We start from the raw sequence: 17,445 nt of genomic DNA, 5'->3' as shown, positions 1-17,445 counted from the left end.
ACATTCTGCACACATTTTTCTTTTTGCACTACCCTATTATACTTGTGCATGGCTTGATTGGACGTGTGATGGTTTGATTTAAATGTTTAAGAAAGAACTGCAGATGCTGGAAAAATCAACGGTAGACAAAAATGCTGCAGAAAATCAGGGGGGTGAGGCAGCATCTATGGAGCGAAGGAATAGGTGACGTTTCGGGTCGAGATCCTTCTTCAGACTGATTTAAATGAATAGCACCCAAACAAAAGCTTGTCACACTATCTCTGTGCACTTGACTATAATAAACCAATACCAATGCTGGCTTTGAGGGCAGCAATCTGCTTAGTTCCATTCTTCTCCTTTCCTTGTTTTCATGTAATTTCTCTCTTATATGGCCATCAGCTTGCTTTTGATTCTGTTTTTGCTATTAACATGCAATATGGGGAAGTCTGCACTTGCCCATTAATCTACGGCACATGTGGGACTTGCACAGTCACTGAGGGAATGTTGAAACAAGACGCAGGAAACACCCGAGGTTGCGTTTGAGTCTGATTCTCTGGAGCTGTGAGGCACCTCATTGTTGCTTTCTCAAATGCCTCTCCATATACTTATGATGTACATACTTTTGATGAATTGTATTATTTGAAAAGCAGTGGCCAGTTTGCACGCTGAATAATTCTCTTGCAATAGTCAGCTGCTTAACATGAACTCTGTAAATCAACATTATAGTGAAACGGGGTGCGTTGGGATAATATAAAATGGAGACTGACGTTGTTTTGCTTTCCAAAAATCTGTCGAGATGCTCATTACGGACGTCCTGATATCTAAAGAGTCATCAGCAATCTCAGTTCCGACTGCCTAGTCTTTATTGCAGATTAGTACTACAAACAACTTTTGTTTTATTGCATCCTTTGGCATGGTAAATACATCCCAGGCAAAGGCTCCAAGCCAGCACCACTGGGGTTAAATGATTGCAACTGGATGTTCAAGGATAAACACTTAAAGAGATCAGCTGAGAGGTGCTGGCAGCCTCTTGGAATTGATAGCTTCTTTGTTATTGAGAGACTTGCCAGTTTCAACAAGTGCGGCCCATCCTCCCCTATCCTGCTGCTGCCTGTGGTATCCTAAATAAATAAACGAGAGCAAACATAGTCTGGCTTCAATTAAATGAGAAATGTTGATAGTTTTCCTTGGTTTTCTTGCAAGAGGCGGTGAGCAGAACATCTGGGGACCAGGGTGCATGTTTCCTCTGGCTCTGAATAACAATTTTACTACTTGGGACTATTGGAATTTAAATGTGCTGGGGGTGGTGGAAAGATAAAGAATGTTAAGTAGTCAGCATTCTTTCAATTGACAAAAGTGTCTATACTTTTGAGAATAATTACAAAATTTTTATTTTCTTTCCCCATTAGTTTCAGTTGAAACAAAGGCCGGGGTTGATGACCTAGAGTCCACAATTGCAGCGAGAGGCTCCGATATTGTTCAGAGTGATGAAGGTGATGAAAGCGTAGACTATGGTTATAACCACGACATTGTGCCCCGGCAACAGCAGCCGACAAAGGAGATTGTTGCCCCTAAGGCGACACAGAGGACGAACGTTGCCTCCCCACCTGATGCCCCCATCATTCTCAGCGCTCCATATACCACTAACCCAGATAGTTACGATTTGATTTGGAGAGCGGGGAAAGATGGCGGCTCGCCCATCAACGCCTACTTCGTCAAGTATCGTAAGGTATGATGTTGACACGTATCTGTAAGGAGAACATTTGTGAAGTTCAGAGAGAAGTCCATGGTTGACTGTTGGGATGGATGTCTGTTTTGTACAATGGTTGTAAATGTTAAAATGTGCAATCCCTTCCTTGTATGTGTATATTTAATTAATGACATTGCTCAGACAAGCCTAAAATGGAGCGGGAAATGGAAAAATCCCCACACGAATATATTGGGACATTTCCTGCTATTTTACACCTTGCAAATCACACACTGTATTATCAATGGCATTATATTCAGGAAGCTGCCAGCGGTCGCCGCACTTACCAGCTACTGTCTGAACCATTGGCTCTCAGCAAAGTATTCGACAGAACACCTCTACATCAGCAGCAAGAACTTTTGGGGGGGGGGAGGTGAAATCTGAAAGCTAGGCCGTAGTCGGGACATAGTAAGGACCAGAGCTTAGCCGGTGTCGAGGTGAGGGGGGGGGGGTGGGCAGACTCTAGCTGCTTGTGGGGGCAGGTGCCCACAGGAGGGGGAGAGAGCAGAGTTCATTTTAGGAGGCAAGGGTTGAGGCAAGAGCAGTTAAGGGGACAATTGGTGAGGCGGTTGAACTGACAAAACAGAAGGGTATCTGCCTCAACATATGTGTGCACAATACTGAGAGGTGCCAATGCATTAACCCATCAATGTGAGAGTATTAATGCTTATGCAGCAGTTCTAGATCTACAGTCGTCTTAGTAGGCCATCCATTGATCAGATCTCATTCCATAAGTTTTACAGTGGCTATCTATTGCTTTCAAATATCTCTCTGCAGCATTGACCTGCTTTCGTTCTGACCTTCTCCAGCTTTCTAGCTGTCACCCACCTTTCTTTTCAACCCTCATATTTGAAATCTGGTTATTACTTCTAACTCTCATTATTAAAGGCTTGCTCTAATCCAAGTAAAAGGAATATTGTATTAACAATTTTTCTGTTCAGCATGAAATCAGCAGACTTACTTAGTTAGTTGCATTGCATTGATATCTTGACCTACATGAATCCTGGACACATGTCTTTTTCAGTACAACAGGAGGGTATAATGCAGGAAAGTCAGGCAAAGTCAAGTGGAATTGAGGATCCCAATGTAATCACCTTGCCTAATTTCTTATTTCCATTGCAGCTTGACAACAGCGGGAATATGTTGGGAAGTTGGCACACCATCCGGGTTCCTGGTAGTGAGAATGAACTGCAACTAGGCGAGCTTGAATCCTCTAGCTTGTATGAAGTGCTAATGGTTGCACGAAGTGCCACTGGTGAAGGTCAGCCAGCTATGCTGACATTCCGAACTGGCAAAGGTAGGCTTTAAAGTAAAAATTATACTAATGCACTGACTGACAGGTTCACAAGTTACAGGAGTAGAATTAGGCCATTCGGCCCATCGAGTCTACTCTGCCATTCAATCAGGGCTGATCTCTGCCTCCTAATCCCATTTTCCTGCCTTTCTCCCCATAACTCTTGGCATCCGTTCTAATGAAGAATTTGTCTATCTCTGCCTTAAAAATGTCCACTGACTTGGCCTCCACAGCCCTCTTGTGGCAATGAGTTCCACAGGTTAATTACCCTCAGATTAAAGAAGTTCCTCCTCGCCTCCTTTCTAAAAGAGCACCCTTTAATTCTGAGGCTATGAAACGTTATTTTCACCGGTTACATTCGTAGCAATTGATTTTGTATGAACATTCTTGTTAGAAAACCGACGATAAATGTTTTACGCAGCATGATTAATGGTCACGCATATAAGATAAGTCTCAAGATCATGTCCATTGATCTCATCTATATCAGTGACAGGAGGGGGATGTCAGTTTGCGGGAACTGCTCCAGTACTTCGAGCACGCGGGCCAACCGGACCTTGCATTTTGAATAATGCCTGCAAAAATGCTGGTGCCCGCATGTGTAATATATGCAAAAAGAATTTCACTCTGCAGTTGCATATGTAACAAATAAAGCACTATTGAAGTTGCTAAAATTGATTTCTGCAACTGATTTAAAAAGATTCATCCTGAATCCTCTGATTGCTATCAATAAAAAAAAATTTTTTAACGGGTTGCTTTATTGTTGAGCAAGGATCGGATTGGGTTTCTTTTAGATGTCCATTTCAGTCATATTCTCTGCCAGTTCTCACTGTTTGGACATGTGGAATGTAACCACATGAGTGCGATGCCAAAGGATGTTCTAGAGATGAAAAAGATAAGCAGTATTTTTCCAACGGAAATCAAAACATTTTTTTCTGATAACTGCACAAAAATTCCAGCTGTCATGGTAGAAGAGCCTGTTATCAATCAGCTGCTGCCACAATTCTAAATTAATATCTGGCTAAATGTGAATCTGGGCAGACTATGAATCATAGACTAGACCTCAAACAAAATGGGTGAACAGGAACAATTTGAAACGGTGACATGGATTTCAAGCTACAATCTCCTCTATTTGACGCTGCATAATTCACTATAATATTTTTTATCAATTAAATAGATTTGTTGCTAGTAAGCGAAACACTCTTGTCCACACATTAAGTTTACTTTTGGCCTGAAAACATGGAACTGTGATGTCCAATCTTTAAAACTCAGGGAGCTGTGCCTTATTTTCACATTTTTCTTAATGTGCTGCTTGATTCTGGTAGAATTAATGAAGTTGATGATTTGAAATTTATTTTTTATCATTAAATCCTTTTTTTTTAAATTATTTAGCCTTTGTTGACTCTAGTATATCTATCAGTATACTAGTGAACTATTGAGACCACTATAAAATGTTTGGCTGCAGGGTGTATTAACTTATTGAGTATAAATTCAGAAGTATATTTCACTGCCAAGTTATAGAAACATAGAAAATAGGTGCAGGAGTAGGCCATTCGGCCCATTCAATATGATCATGGCTGATCATCCAACTCAGTATCCTGTACCTGCCTTCTCTCCATAACCTCCTGACCCCTTTAGCCACAAGAGCCACATCTAACTCCCTCTTAAATATAGCCAATGAACTGGCCTCAACTACCTTCTGTGACAGAGAATTCCAGAGATTCACCACTCTTTTTATGTCTGTGGCTTACAAAGATAAAGTTTGCTTAACACATCATTTGCAGAGTATAAAAGAATGCTGTTGCATGTAGTCTGGAGATTTTAGCTTTGAGATGCTGTTTCTTTGCAGTTTTGGTGTTGATTCACCACCTGTCTTAATGATGGCAAGATCTCAGATGCTGCAAATAAAAAAAATCAGTATTTTGAATGCACAGTATTAACCCAATTTGTCTGGATACGACACAGGACAATAAAGTAATATATCATGGAAACAGGCCCTTTGGCCCAACATGTCCATGCAATCCATTGATTACCTAATCTTATTTCCATGGCTCCCATATCTTTGTCCCATGGCATTTCATGTGCTCATCTAAATGGTTAAATGTGGTAAGAGCACAGCCTTTCTCCACTCCCTCAGGCAATTTTGGAAATGCATTTGGGGTATTATATTTTTTAATTAAATTAAAAGGACAGTAGTACTTAAAATCGTAGTTCTAGGTGACCACTTGTCTGTTTGTTAAATGAAGTTAATGAAAAATAAGTGAGAAGACCAAAGAGTTGATGTGCAAAACAATGCCTTTCTTTGTTTGAACTTTTATAGTTTTGAAGTAAACAATGCAAGCCAGTGTTAGTGTTGAGAGCATAGCACTGTGATGTTACATGCAGTGGTTGCGGACTGCTCTAAATACTTTATTGCATCTGTTCTTTGCTCTAATATTCAAATCTATTTTCTCCCCCTCAGGGCGATCCTCGACATCGAAGGAAAACTCTCGGACACCCTCACAACCAGTGGGAGTCCCCAAACAAACAGCAATCGAGGATAAGAGCAACACTAATTTTGGTGTGGTAATCCACGATCCAGCACGACACAGCGGAGGTACTAACTCCTCCACACTCCATGGTCTTGTGGTCACTTTTTTCTCTTGACCCTGACTTTACTCAACTGAATCCTAAAACAATCCTCGCCTTTGATTTTTAGCTCAAACCGAATGCTGCCAGCGCATTTGTAAGCCGTAGAGCCATAGCCAGCAGCGTAATGCCATTTTAATACTCAATCACCCTATTATAGAATCTTACACAAGCACAACCTGTGTAGATGCTTGTTTTGTACTTAATCCATTCAAACCCATTGCTTGTCCTAATCAACCATAACGTGCCTTTCCGTTTTGTAACAATTAAACCAAAATCCTACTTTTCTCTTTATATGTGTATATATAAATGTAAACATTGATATAACCTTCATCTAAATGGTGACATCTGTCCTCCTTTAAAAATATATAACCTTCGGTCCTATTCTATCCTCAGCCCAACTTAACTCTTCCTGCCTCACTTTAATAAATAATAACACTTTTCCCTTTCGCTATTTTTTCAGAAACTATTTTCACTCTACTCTTTCTCAAACTTTCCCATTAGAAACTGCTTACTCCAAGCCCTGATATAATATTAATCATGAAGTGAGCCATTCATGGACCTGCTGATTTTGTCAGTGCAGTAAATGGACAGATTCTTGGAGATATGGTGGAGGAATGTGGGCGGGGATACGTTATGAATGAGCTGAAGGGAATGGTATTGAAGCGGACAATGCTGAAAAGGACATCATGGGTACAGAAAGGTTCCTACAAGCTTGTATTTATGAAGAGCTGAAAAGACTGGCGGCTGCTGTGTCTTTAAGATGTACATTAGAGTTACCTAGTGCCAATTTAATTCTATTCCAAACTTTATTTAATTATTCACTGTTAGTTATCATTTTTTTTAAATTGCTACAGATCTTGACAGTAAGAATAAGGGTGGGGTTATTCAGAATATTTGATTCTTTAATATCTCTGTTCAGTCGAGTTACTGAGTGGAGGCTAGCCAATTGCCAACACTGTCTGCTCTCCTGACTGTAAAATATGTGTCCACAAACGCAGTGAAGATTCCTTGTGTAATCACTGCCATTGCAGGACTGAACTGTCCTCAAAAAATATTGTAATATATTTTCAAAAAAGATTCCAGAATTCAAATCCAGACCACTGAAATAATTAATTTGTGGTCTAGAGGGGGTGTAATGGTGGACACATATCTCTATGGATGGGGCATGAGAGCATCAGACACCAGTTGTTACATCGGAGATTTCAGAAGCAAGAATCAATTTAGTCAAACCTTCCAATTTGTAGATTGAAATTTAAGAAATCAAGTTGGTTACTAAAGCACTAAAGCCAATGTAAGTTCAGTATAAATTTTGCTCATGACATCGATATCTAATACTAGTCCTCATACTGTGTGAGCCTTTATTACTACTTTGTAATTTGTCCAATAATATTGTTTTAAATTGTAGTGTCATTGCCAAATGACTAGGTCTAACACTGAAATCCATTCTGTCTTGATAATTTGTTTTTACTAACACTGTTCTTCTGTCTTCTTTGCTCTCTAAAGTTGCTCTGATTTCAGTAAGTATTATTTTGACAAAACTGTTCTGTTCCTGTGTTCAAATTACTTGACACATCTGTGATGTTATTTTTACTATGCTTGCATCCTTTTGAATCAAAGTGCAAACATGCAATATGTTTCAAGTGGTCTTTTAATCACCTCAGAACCTGGTTTAAATTTCACTGATGATTGATGTAGGTGCCTTCTCTTCAGCGGCTCTAGGAAAGCGAATGAAATTAATTTGATCAGTGTCAGGCATTACCTACTGTGTACAAATATCAAATGGGAAGTCTAGATGAAAGGCCACAAGTGTGATTATTGTAGAAAATAATCGTGAATTAGGACCAGTAAATTGGGGCAGTGTAAAGAACTCTGTTATACCTAATTGCAATGCACCAGATTTGATATGCTTCATGCTAGAACTGAATATTTGATATGTTAATTTGATCTTTTAACTTCATAATTAATCAAAATTCAAAATGTGCATTTCTTAATACCTATGTATTCCAATTCTTGTGTTGCAAGGAACTGCAGATGCAGATTTACAAAAAAAGACACAAAATGATGTTGTAACTCAGCCGGACAGAGAGCATCTCCGGAGAGCAACCTATCCATGTTCTCCAGAGATGCTACCTGACCTGCTGAGTTACTACATCATTTTGTGTCTGTTTTTATTCTGATTCTTGCCTGGTTCAGAGATTAGTTACATACCTGTCATCAATAACCCCTCTTCTCTTCCCCCTGCCCCCCCCCCCCCCCCCCCCCCCCCCCCCCCCATAAAGGTATTCTGTTACTTTACTGAGATAGTGGAGGGGAACAGTTAGATCAGAGGCATCATAGAAAGAACCGGTATATTGTATGTAAAAATTAACAGTATTTTCCTCACCTGACATTGTTACTGTTTCAAAGCAAATAGTTTCTTTTTCACTGCTATGTCTTTAGTAATGGCTCTCTGAGATGCTATGAGGAACTTAATGAGAATGCCTTGATGGGGGTTGTGTTAGCTGCCCTGCTGATGTTGCCTGCTTTCCTTGTGCAATTACTTTCAGCATGCTCTTCCGCTCAAACAGTGATATTATCAAACAAACAATATAAATGTGGGACCACTACTTTGGTACAGTACTGATGTGGCACCAAAATATTCTCCTCAGCTATTTTAGCTGCAATCTCAGCAAACACATCAAGAAATTTGAACAGTGTATTTAGTAATGAATTAAGACTCTCCCTTGGCTAGTTAAGCAATAATTAAGTCTTGCTCGTGGAAGTAATGTATTACTATCAATCTGAGTTTTTAAAGGCCAATAATTGTCGTTAATTGTTTTTTACTTCTGCGTAATTTTAACATTGCTTGCCACTGTGTAAGTCACACAGTAGTGCCTCTGGACAAAAATTATAATTGGCTATTTGGTATTTTATATAAATCTGTTATTCTTTTACCGACTTGTGCTGCAAGTAACTTCATTTGACCTGGTTCTTGATAGTTTGGAAACATAACAATTTAAATGGGGGTGAATATCTTTAGTAGTCATGAGGTTAGATAACAACAATAACAAAACAGAGCTAGTCGCTCTAGAAACAGGATGATATTCAAAAGGAAATATCAGTAATTATTCTACCAATTTCGGGTGTTATTTGTGACTAAAACAGACCTAAGATTTTCAACAGTAGTCTTAAATTTTACTAGTTTTTATCAACTTGTCGTTAAATAATTTACGCTCTCCAACACCTTGATGACAACATCTGTTTCCCTCCATCTAGTACCTGAGGCACCAGACCGACCCACCATCTCAACTGCCTCAGAAACATCCGTGTATGTGACTTGGATCCCAAGAGCAAATGGGGGCTCCCCCATCACCTCCTTTAAGGTGGAGTACAAACGCATGGGAAGGAATAGTGACTGGTTGGTAGCAGCAGACAGCATCTCTCCATCAAAACTCTCTGTAGAAGTGCGAAGTCTTGAGCCAGGTAATGGTCCAAATTAGTGAGGTACAAATTGCTATAAAATGCTGGAAAGTTTGTGTGGGGAAGAAGTATCTGAAGCTGCAATCTCTTGTGTTACTCTTTTGTTTTTGCTTGCATATTTTGAGGATTTTGATTCCGATTGGGAAAAAGTTCAATGGACATTAGCTTCCTGTTATTTTAATGTTAAACCTAGACAATAAACATTGTCAGTGACAATGACAGTGAGCTCTTAGAACATGGTGTGTATTGTACCCAAAACAGCATCTCCAGAGAACATGGATAGGTGACTCAGCTTGAAGAAGGGTCCCAACCTGAAACATCATCTGTCCTTGTTCTCAGGCTGGTGTAAACCAGCCTGTGCAGTTCCATGTTTCTGCATTACAGATAGCCCAAGTAAAGTTTGGGAGAATTCCCAGTGTAGAAGGAAATGAGTGGGCCAAATTGATGTTTTTTTGCCAATCAGGCTATTTTATGTCAATTCTACTGATACCAGTTTTTTATTTCTAGTTCTCTAAAACTGGATTCAAAATCATAAATTGCCATAATATGATTTATTCTCTCTAATGAATCCAGACTTTGTAAGTACTGAACCAGTAATGTAATAATTCAGATGGATGTTTTCCCGTCCAAATGTACCACTTTCCTTTCATACTTCATCAGCGTGACTGGGCATCTGCCATTGCCCAGCCCTGTAATGAGGTTTCAGTTTGAGTAGTCTGAGGTTTATTTTATTTCCATTGCCCTTTTATAGAAAATCCTCATGTCCAGACACAGGGGCTCAGCCTGTCAGTAAATTTGTCACGTCCGCATAATGTCTGGACTAATTGTTCCTTTTTTTTGTGGGATGTTTCTGTGCCTCAGGTGCCACGTATAAGTTCCGTGTGATTGCTATCAATGCCTACGGTGAGAGTCCAAGAAGCGCAGCGTCCCGGCCATACCAAGTGGCAGGTTTCAGCAACCGGTTTTCGGCACGTCCAATCGCAGGCCCTCACATTGCTTATACAGAGGCCATCACAGACACACAGATTATGCTGAAATGGACGGTAAGCATTGCTGCCTCATTGTTGTTCTTCGGTCTGCTATTTTCTACCTTCCATTTTGCTCCCTCCCTCTCAGCACATGTTAATGAAGTGACAAATGTCACAGATGTAGGATGGGTGCCCCAGTTCTGCCTCATAATCATAATAGCAAACCTGTTTCAAATCTGAAAATATTCCCAATGTATTACTCTCCTTTGCAGGATCTAAATAAATCAAGATTATTTAGCGTAGGATGTAAGTGGGGTTAAAGTACTTCGCTGTATTTGAAGGTTGATAAAAATGCTGGAGAAGCTCAGCGGGTGAGGCAGCATCTATGGAGCGAAGAAATAGGTGACGTTTCGGGTCGAGACCCTTCTTCTGACTATATTTGTAGTAAATGGTTTTGCAGAAATGAATCCGTTTTTGTCTGTTTGCCTGTGTTACCTGCATTACTCTACTATTGAACTCCAGCAGGATACTGCAGAGAAATATGAAGGAATAAATAGCTCCGGATTTAGAAATTTAAAGTAACATTCTCCATTTTCCTGTATATCGGAACTGAAAACATTCCTGCAATCTGGTATCAATGACTCACTAATTAATGCCGTACCAAACCTGAAACGATGGACATCTTAACTTTGAAAAAATCATAATCTGAGTGGTGGCTTGAGTTAAAAGTAGATGTCATAAAAATAAATGCCTGTTGAAGCATGGTAACATTATGAATTCACTTCAAAACATATTCAGATTGGCTAGGATCATTAGTCATGGGAGATCTTCAGAGAAATATTGACAATGCGATAACTATAGCCTAACCACTGTGCTGGTACATTTAATTTAGAGGAAGATAAAGGCTAGAAAAGTCTGATTAATGATGGTCCAAGGGTCTCCATTGAGGTAGGTGGTAGCTGCGTTGTCTGATGATCTGGGCTCTGTCCACAATTCTCTACAATTTCTTGAGGTCTCAGATGTTAGTGTGGGAACAGGCCCTTTGGCCCACTTGGTCCACACTGGTTCTATATTAACCCACTTTCTCATCCACATCGGGGTAATTCACAGAGGCCAATTAACCTACAAACCCGCACATCTTTGGGATGTGGGAGGAAACCAGAGCACCTGGAGGATACCCACACAGTCATAGAGAGAACATGCAAATTCTACACTGACTGCACCCGAGGTCAGGATCAAACCTGGGTCTCTAGCGCTCAAACTCCACCAGCTTGTCATCTCCCACTCATCGAGTCCCTACTCTTCGAAGTGAATGAGTCAATGAGATAACAGTTAATTAAGAAAACACAGCTGCCTGAAAAATCCCTGTCCAGCTCTCAATACAGATATGAGCTTATTTGTACTGAGTTTAACATAACAGCAAAAGATATCTTAGATGAGTCATCATCACAGTATTACAGCACAGGAGGAGACCATTTGATCCATTGAGTTTACATTGGTTCCAAGCAGAGCCAATTCTTCCTGTGCTGCATAAAGAGAACACTTGTAGTCAGGATCAGAGCCAGGTTGCTGGAACTGTGAGGTGGCAATAAGGACTGCTATACCACTGCCAAACCAAGGAAGAGTAAAGTCTATATTTTCTGAAAATGCAAATTTAAAATAGGTAAGGGACCTTTAAGCAAAGGAATCGTTGGAATGTTTATCCTTGGTATTTGCTAGCAGGTCTCTTTCCTCCATCCCAATCCCCCCCATTCACCATACCAATTACTTCTCAAGGTTTGCCTCGTCTCAACCTTTTGTCAACTCTCACCACAGAATGGTGAGTCTGTGGAATTCTCTGCCTCCGAGGGCAGTGAAGACGGGTTCTCTGCATGCTTTCAAGAGAGAGCTAGATAGGGCTCTTAAAAATAGCGGAGTCAGGGGATATGGGGAGAAGGCAGGAACGGGGATGATCAGCCATGATCACATTGAATGGTGATGCTGGCTCGAAGGGCCGAATGGCCTACTCCTGCACCTATTGTCTACTTTGAAAAAAATGGTCACTTCACTAAGTTTTGTTTTGAATGAAAGCAAAATGGATTTTGTACCATTGCTTAAAATTAGAACTCAAAATGGTGAATTTGGTGATGCAAGAGAAAATCTAGAGCTTTTGAAACTAAAATTATTTAGTTTGGAGGACATCCTCAAATTCCCATCCTTTTAGCAATTTTAATCGTGGCAGAATTTGCTTGCTGAGGGCGAGGTTAGAAGCTCTTTATCAGTCATAAAATGCATTATGCTATGTATTTTCTCTTCAGTCACCCAGACAACTCGTGAAATCCAAGCAAGTGCTCAATTACAATGAGCCCTTTCCTGCCAGCAAGCCAAATAGTTTAATCTCTCGTTAAATGAATGTTGTCAGCTTTTCTTTTAGTTAAAAAGACAATTTTTATTATAAGCTATTTCTGAATTGTTTGATAAGATCCCTGAAGATTAGTAGGAGGCAAGGCATTGGACAAATATTTTACTCTTCTCTCATGTTTCCCTCCAAGGTGGATAAATGAGCTGAGAAGACCTAAGATTATATGCGGTGATATCTCAATATTATATAGAGATAAAATTGTATCCTGATTATTACAAAGATTCTGAAAAGCTAGTTCGAACACACATCTGTTCCCTGAAGCTCAGCTATTAAATACTCTTAACAAGCATTTGCTATTTAATCAATAAGGTCAGGGTTATTCACAACTGTTGGCAATTGATTTTTAATGAACAGAGTAATGGCTACCCAGTTCCTTAAGGGCCTGTCCCACTTGGCGATTTTTTTGGCGACATTGACTGACATATCAGGTCACCGAAAATTTTGCAGCATGGTGCGGTGGTGACGCGGCGTGATGGCGTATGACGCGTGGTGTTTTTTCAAGTGTCGCAACTTTTTTTTGTCGCCGCTGGATTTTGAAATGTTCAAAATCTTTTAGCGACACTGATATGACGCTGGCAGTCGCCGAAAAAATCGCCAAGTGGGACAGGCCCTATAATTGTTCCTTAATGTTGCAGGTTAGTGAGTAAAGAAGCCTGGAAAGGGCACATTTGATCAGGATAAAATATTTTCGTAGCCCCCTATTTTCTTTGGTTGTGAATCTTCCCTGTTACCCAACTACAAAGTTCCTAGAAATTAGCATGTTGTTCAGCAGTTGATATATTCTCAACAACAGAAGGGTTACTTGCTGTATAATTACAGAGTTCCTGTTTAATCAGGCTTACAGTTTTAAGCTTTTATTGTTTCTTTCAGTATAGATGATGCGATTCTTAGTGATGTGATTGGTTTGGGAAGATTAACCATCTTTGGCAATAGGCTTCATGCAGGAAAAGCTGGTACAGATCTTCCCGCTTTGAAGCACAGGGTTTTGAAAATTCCTCCTGGCAGCATTGTGGTGAAACATACAGAACAGTTATTTGATGCCATAATAATGGTCTGAACCCATGCTCAGCTGAGCTGCCTGTCTCGATTGCATCATGGTGAAAAGGCATAGTAACTAATATTTAAAATGAACATGAGAGCGAATCAGAGTCCGTTTTCTCTCATTTTTATCCGAAACCAAAAGTTGCATTCAACTGCAAATGCTTTGATGTTGTCTAATAAACGGAGACGCTTTGAATTTAAGTATAATAGCTAAAGAAAGTAATACTTGCTCATTTTAAATTTGGTTTCTCCTCTTTGGCTCCTCCTGTGCAATGCATCATTCTTCATCCAGATTGCATAGACTCAAGTATCTATCAGTGCAGTGCATTACCCATTATTAATTTTGGTAAATGTAAATGCTGCTTGACTGAAAGTATCACTCACTGTTTTGGGTATAAATATCATCATCGTCAAACATTTCCAGGTCAGGTGGAACATTTAGATGCAGTTTAAATATTTTCCAGTGTGTTGCAGCAACAAGTAGCCATCACCACCTGAGATGATAGGAGACTTAAAAAAAAAAAAAAGACAACACAAAGTGTTGGAGCCGGTCAGGCCGCATCTCTGGAGAACATAGATAGGTGCTGTTTCTGGTTGGAACCCTTCTTCACACTGAATCTATGGGGTGGAGGGTGCGGGGGTGCAAAGAAGAAGGCAGGAGGGGCAGGACAAAGCCAGCCAAATAATAGGTGAAGGGGGTTTTGATAGGCAGGTAGATGGACAAAGGCCAGAGATGAATAGGCAGAAGAGTGGGAAAGAGAGGAAGTGGCGCAACGGGAGAGTTGCTGCCTTGCAACGCCGGAGACCCGGATTCGATCCCAACTATGGGTACAGTTTGTACGGAGTTTGTGCATTCTCCCCGTGACCGCGTGGGTTTTCTCCGAAAACTTCGGTTTCCTCCCACACTCCAAAGACATACAGGTCTGTGGGTTAATTGGCTTGGTGTATGTGTTAAATTGTCCATAATGTCGGGAGGACAGTGTTAATGTGCGGGGATCGCTGGTCGGTGCGAATTCAGGAGCCGAAGGGCCTGTGTCCGTGCTGTATCTCTAAACTAAACTAAAGGAAACAAAGTCTCTCCATTTGCCCTAATGATCAACCTTTGTGAAAAACCATGATGCATTACTACACGGGCACGATCTGCAGAACAAATTTGCCCTGTCGTGGAACTGAATTTGCAGTAACACATGAAGCATCAGACCATTGGGAAGAGGCATGTTGTTAGGCAGATTATTGCAAAGCAGGCCAATGGGCTGGAAACAGGCTGATTGGTTCCTCATGTGAAATGTTTTTTTAAAGAACAAACTGCAGCTGCATTGATTTGCCATTTTTTTTTACTGATCTGTTTCTTTTCACAGTATATTCCATCAAGTAACAACAACACTCCCATTCAAGGATTTTATATCTACTATCGACCGACAGACAGTGACAATGACAGCGACTACAAGCAAGATGTCGTGGAAGGTATGCTAAGAAGTATTATTAATTACTCATAGTGTACTTGCAGCTACACTTTTCACACTAAAGCATAGCAACCACCACAGCAATTACCTTTCCCTCATAACATTGCTGGAAGATTTTATCATGTGGATAACGTGTGAGAATAACGGCTGGCTTGTCCTTGGCACATTACCATAGTCAAAAACAACCTATGAACGCAATGGAAAATTAAAATTCAATAAATCCACGACACAGTGCAAAGTTAGGATTGTTAAAGCGCCAGATTGTCAGACCAGTGGGAGGTAAGTCTTCGTCCATGTTGCCATGGCAATGCTTCAGGTGGAATTTCCTGTCAAGGGCATTATTTGACAGTTAATTAAATTCTTAATAGCAGCCCCCTCCTTCCCCTGCTCCATTTTTTTTAAATTAATGTACTCCATAAATCAGATCTGCATTCAAAGGAAAAGATTGCTGAGCGATTTCCAGAATGCGGGGAAGTGTTTTGGAAGGTTTTAGCAGCTTGAATATGGGCCAGGAAAAACAAAATAATTTGATCGGACTGCAGTGCTTGGATTGGTGCAATGATCTGGGACTTGGCGTGATTGTGGCCTGGAGACAGCGGGAACTTTCTCAGTTATTTTCACTTCTCCTTTGGGGATCTTCTGAGGATTACAGTAACAAGAGGAAAAGGAGCTCTGCCTTACAAGTAGTGTTCTATGTGTTTCAAGTAAGGAGGAAGATTGATTCGGTCCAAACTTAGATGATAGTACCGGTTTCCAGACGAAAAATTTCCCGAGCCAACTTTTTGGCAGCTATTTTGACTCAAGTATGCTTTACGATCTCCCTCGGCAACAGGAGAGGCAAAGGATCTATTGGCGGGGGATGGGGCTGTAGTAAAGGGGCCACAATCTGGAAAAATGAAGCCAAGACTGTTGCAGCAGCATTTTAAACATTACAGAGTGGATAATATAAACCATCCACAATCTTTTTCCAAGAGCACACCTAACTGATCTTGAACTTATATTTTCCATTTCCGTTATCTTTATTGTGTATTTATTCCAAGGACTATTTATCGATTCAAGCTAAATACTCGCATAATATCTTTTTTACCGTGCTAATTTTTGTTGGATTTGTTCCCTTTAATATAATGCTGTGTTTTAGTAATTTTACTTCAAAAAGCTGCCTCCTTTTGCTAATTACACTATTTGCTATTTAATGACACGGAGGAACAGTATGTAAAATCATAAATGGGGTATTTTTCCCATCTGAGGGGAGGGTGGATGTCAAATACAAAACAGCATAGCTTTAAGGTGAGAGAGGGAAAGTTTAAAGAAGATCTACAAGACCATGTTTTTTTAAACAGTGATTGGTAGGCACTAGGAACACACTGCCAGGGGAGGTAGTTGAAGTAGATGCAGCAGCAATGTTAAAGAGGCATTTAAACAGACACTTGAACAGGCATGGAATGGAAGGAGAAATGAAGTTTGAAATTGGCATTCTGGTCAGCACAAAATGGGCCGAAGGGGCTGTTCCTGTGCTGTATTGTTCAATATTCTTTGAGGTTTTCAAATTTGCCAATGATACAAAAATAAGTAGAAGGACAACTTATAGGATACAGTAGCTATGCAATGGGATATGGGTAGATGGAGAGACTGGCAAATAGAGCTTAATGTAGAAGTGTGAGCGAATGCAGGGAACTCTTAACTGCCCTAGAAATAACCCAGTAGTCCAATGACACCGCAAGCAATAGCTGCAACACATTAATAATTTTTAAATGAATACATTCTAAAATCATTTCTAGATTTTGGTGAATTTTGAAGATAGTTTGAACATGGGCCAATAAAACTAATTTTGAACTATTTAACCTAACAAGTTTGTCCATTAGTTTTCAAAGTTATCCATGCCTAATATATGTAGAATGTAAGTGATTTTCAACTATCTTTATTTTGTGCCACGAAGCCTAGCAGATTTGACTATTACTTTTCAAAGTTATCCATGTCTAATGTATGTAGAATGTTATTAGTTTCCAATTATCACCTTGCATTTTTATTGCATTATCACATTTGATGTTTGTCCATGATACAGGAAACAAGCAATGGCATCTCATCAATCATCTGCAGCACGAGACCTCGTATGATATCAAAATGCAATGCTTTAATGAAGGCGGTGAAAGTGAATTTAGCAACGTGATGATCTGTGAGACGAAAGGTATGTACTGCAGTCTGTGTGAAACTTGTACTTAGTGCAAAAGGAGGGCTGTGGAGGCCAAGTCAGTGGATACATGTAACGCAGAGATAGATAGATTCTTGATTAGTACAGGTGTCGGAGGTTATGGGGAGAAGGCAAGAGAATGGGGTTAGGAGGGAGATATAGATCAGCCATGATTGAATGGCGGAGTAGACTTGATGGGCCAAATGGCTAATTCTTATGAAGGTGGGAAAGATTGTTGTCAAGATCCAAAACATATAAACAATGGGATAGACTGGGG

General features: G+C 40.1%; 1 protein-coding gene across 4 annotated transcripts in view; it reads left to right on the top strand.

Annotated features, from left to right (window-relative positions):
• The window catches only part of cdon (cell adhesion associated, oncogene regulated), a 186,197-nt gene that overhangs the window by 150,763 nt on the left and 17,989 nt on the right, over window positions 1-17,445 (top strand). For 3 of the 4 annotated variants that reach the window (XM_033049861.1, XM_033049863.1, XM_033049862.1), the window contains exons 9-15: window positions 1,389-1,708; window positions 2,849-3,023; window positions 5,479-5,613; window positions 8,904-9,110; window positions 9,969-10,150; window positions 14,876-14,981; window positions 17,043-17,165. In XM_033049861.1, coding sequence (XP_032905752.1) covers window positions 1,389-1,708; window positions 2,849-3,023; window positions 5,479-5,613; window positions 8,904-9,110; window positions 9,969-10,150; window positions 14,876-14,981; window positions 17,043-17,165 — 1,248 coding nt within the window. The remainder of the gene's footprint in view (window positions 1-1,388; window positions 1,709-2,848; window positions 3,024-5,478; window positions 5,614-8,903; window positions 9,111-9,968; window positions 10,151-14,875; window positions 14,982-17,042; window positions 17,166-17,445) is intronic. The other variant, XM_033049864.1, reaches the window with a different exon arrangement.

Source organism: Amblyraja radiata, chromosome 33 (assembly GCF_010909765.2).
Source record: "Amblyraja radiata isolate CabotCenter1 chromosome 33, sAmbRad1.1.pri, whole genome shotgun sequence".
Taxonomy (NCBI): Eukaryota; Metazoa; Chordata; class Chondrichthyes; order Rajiformes; family Rajidae; genus Amblyraja; species Amblyraja radiata.
This window is presented reverse-complemented; position numbering and strand designations above follow the sequence as displayed.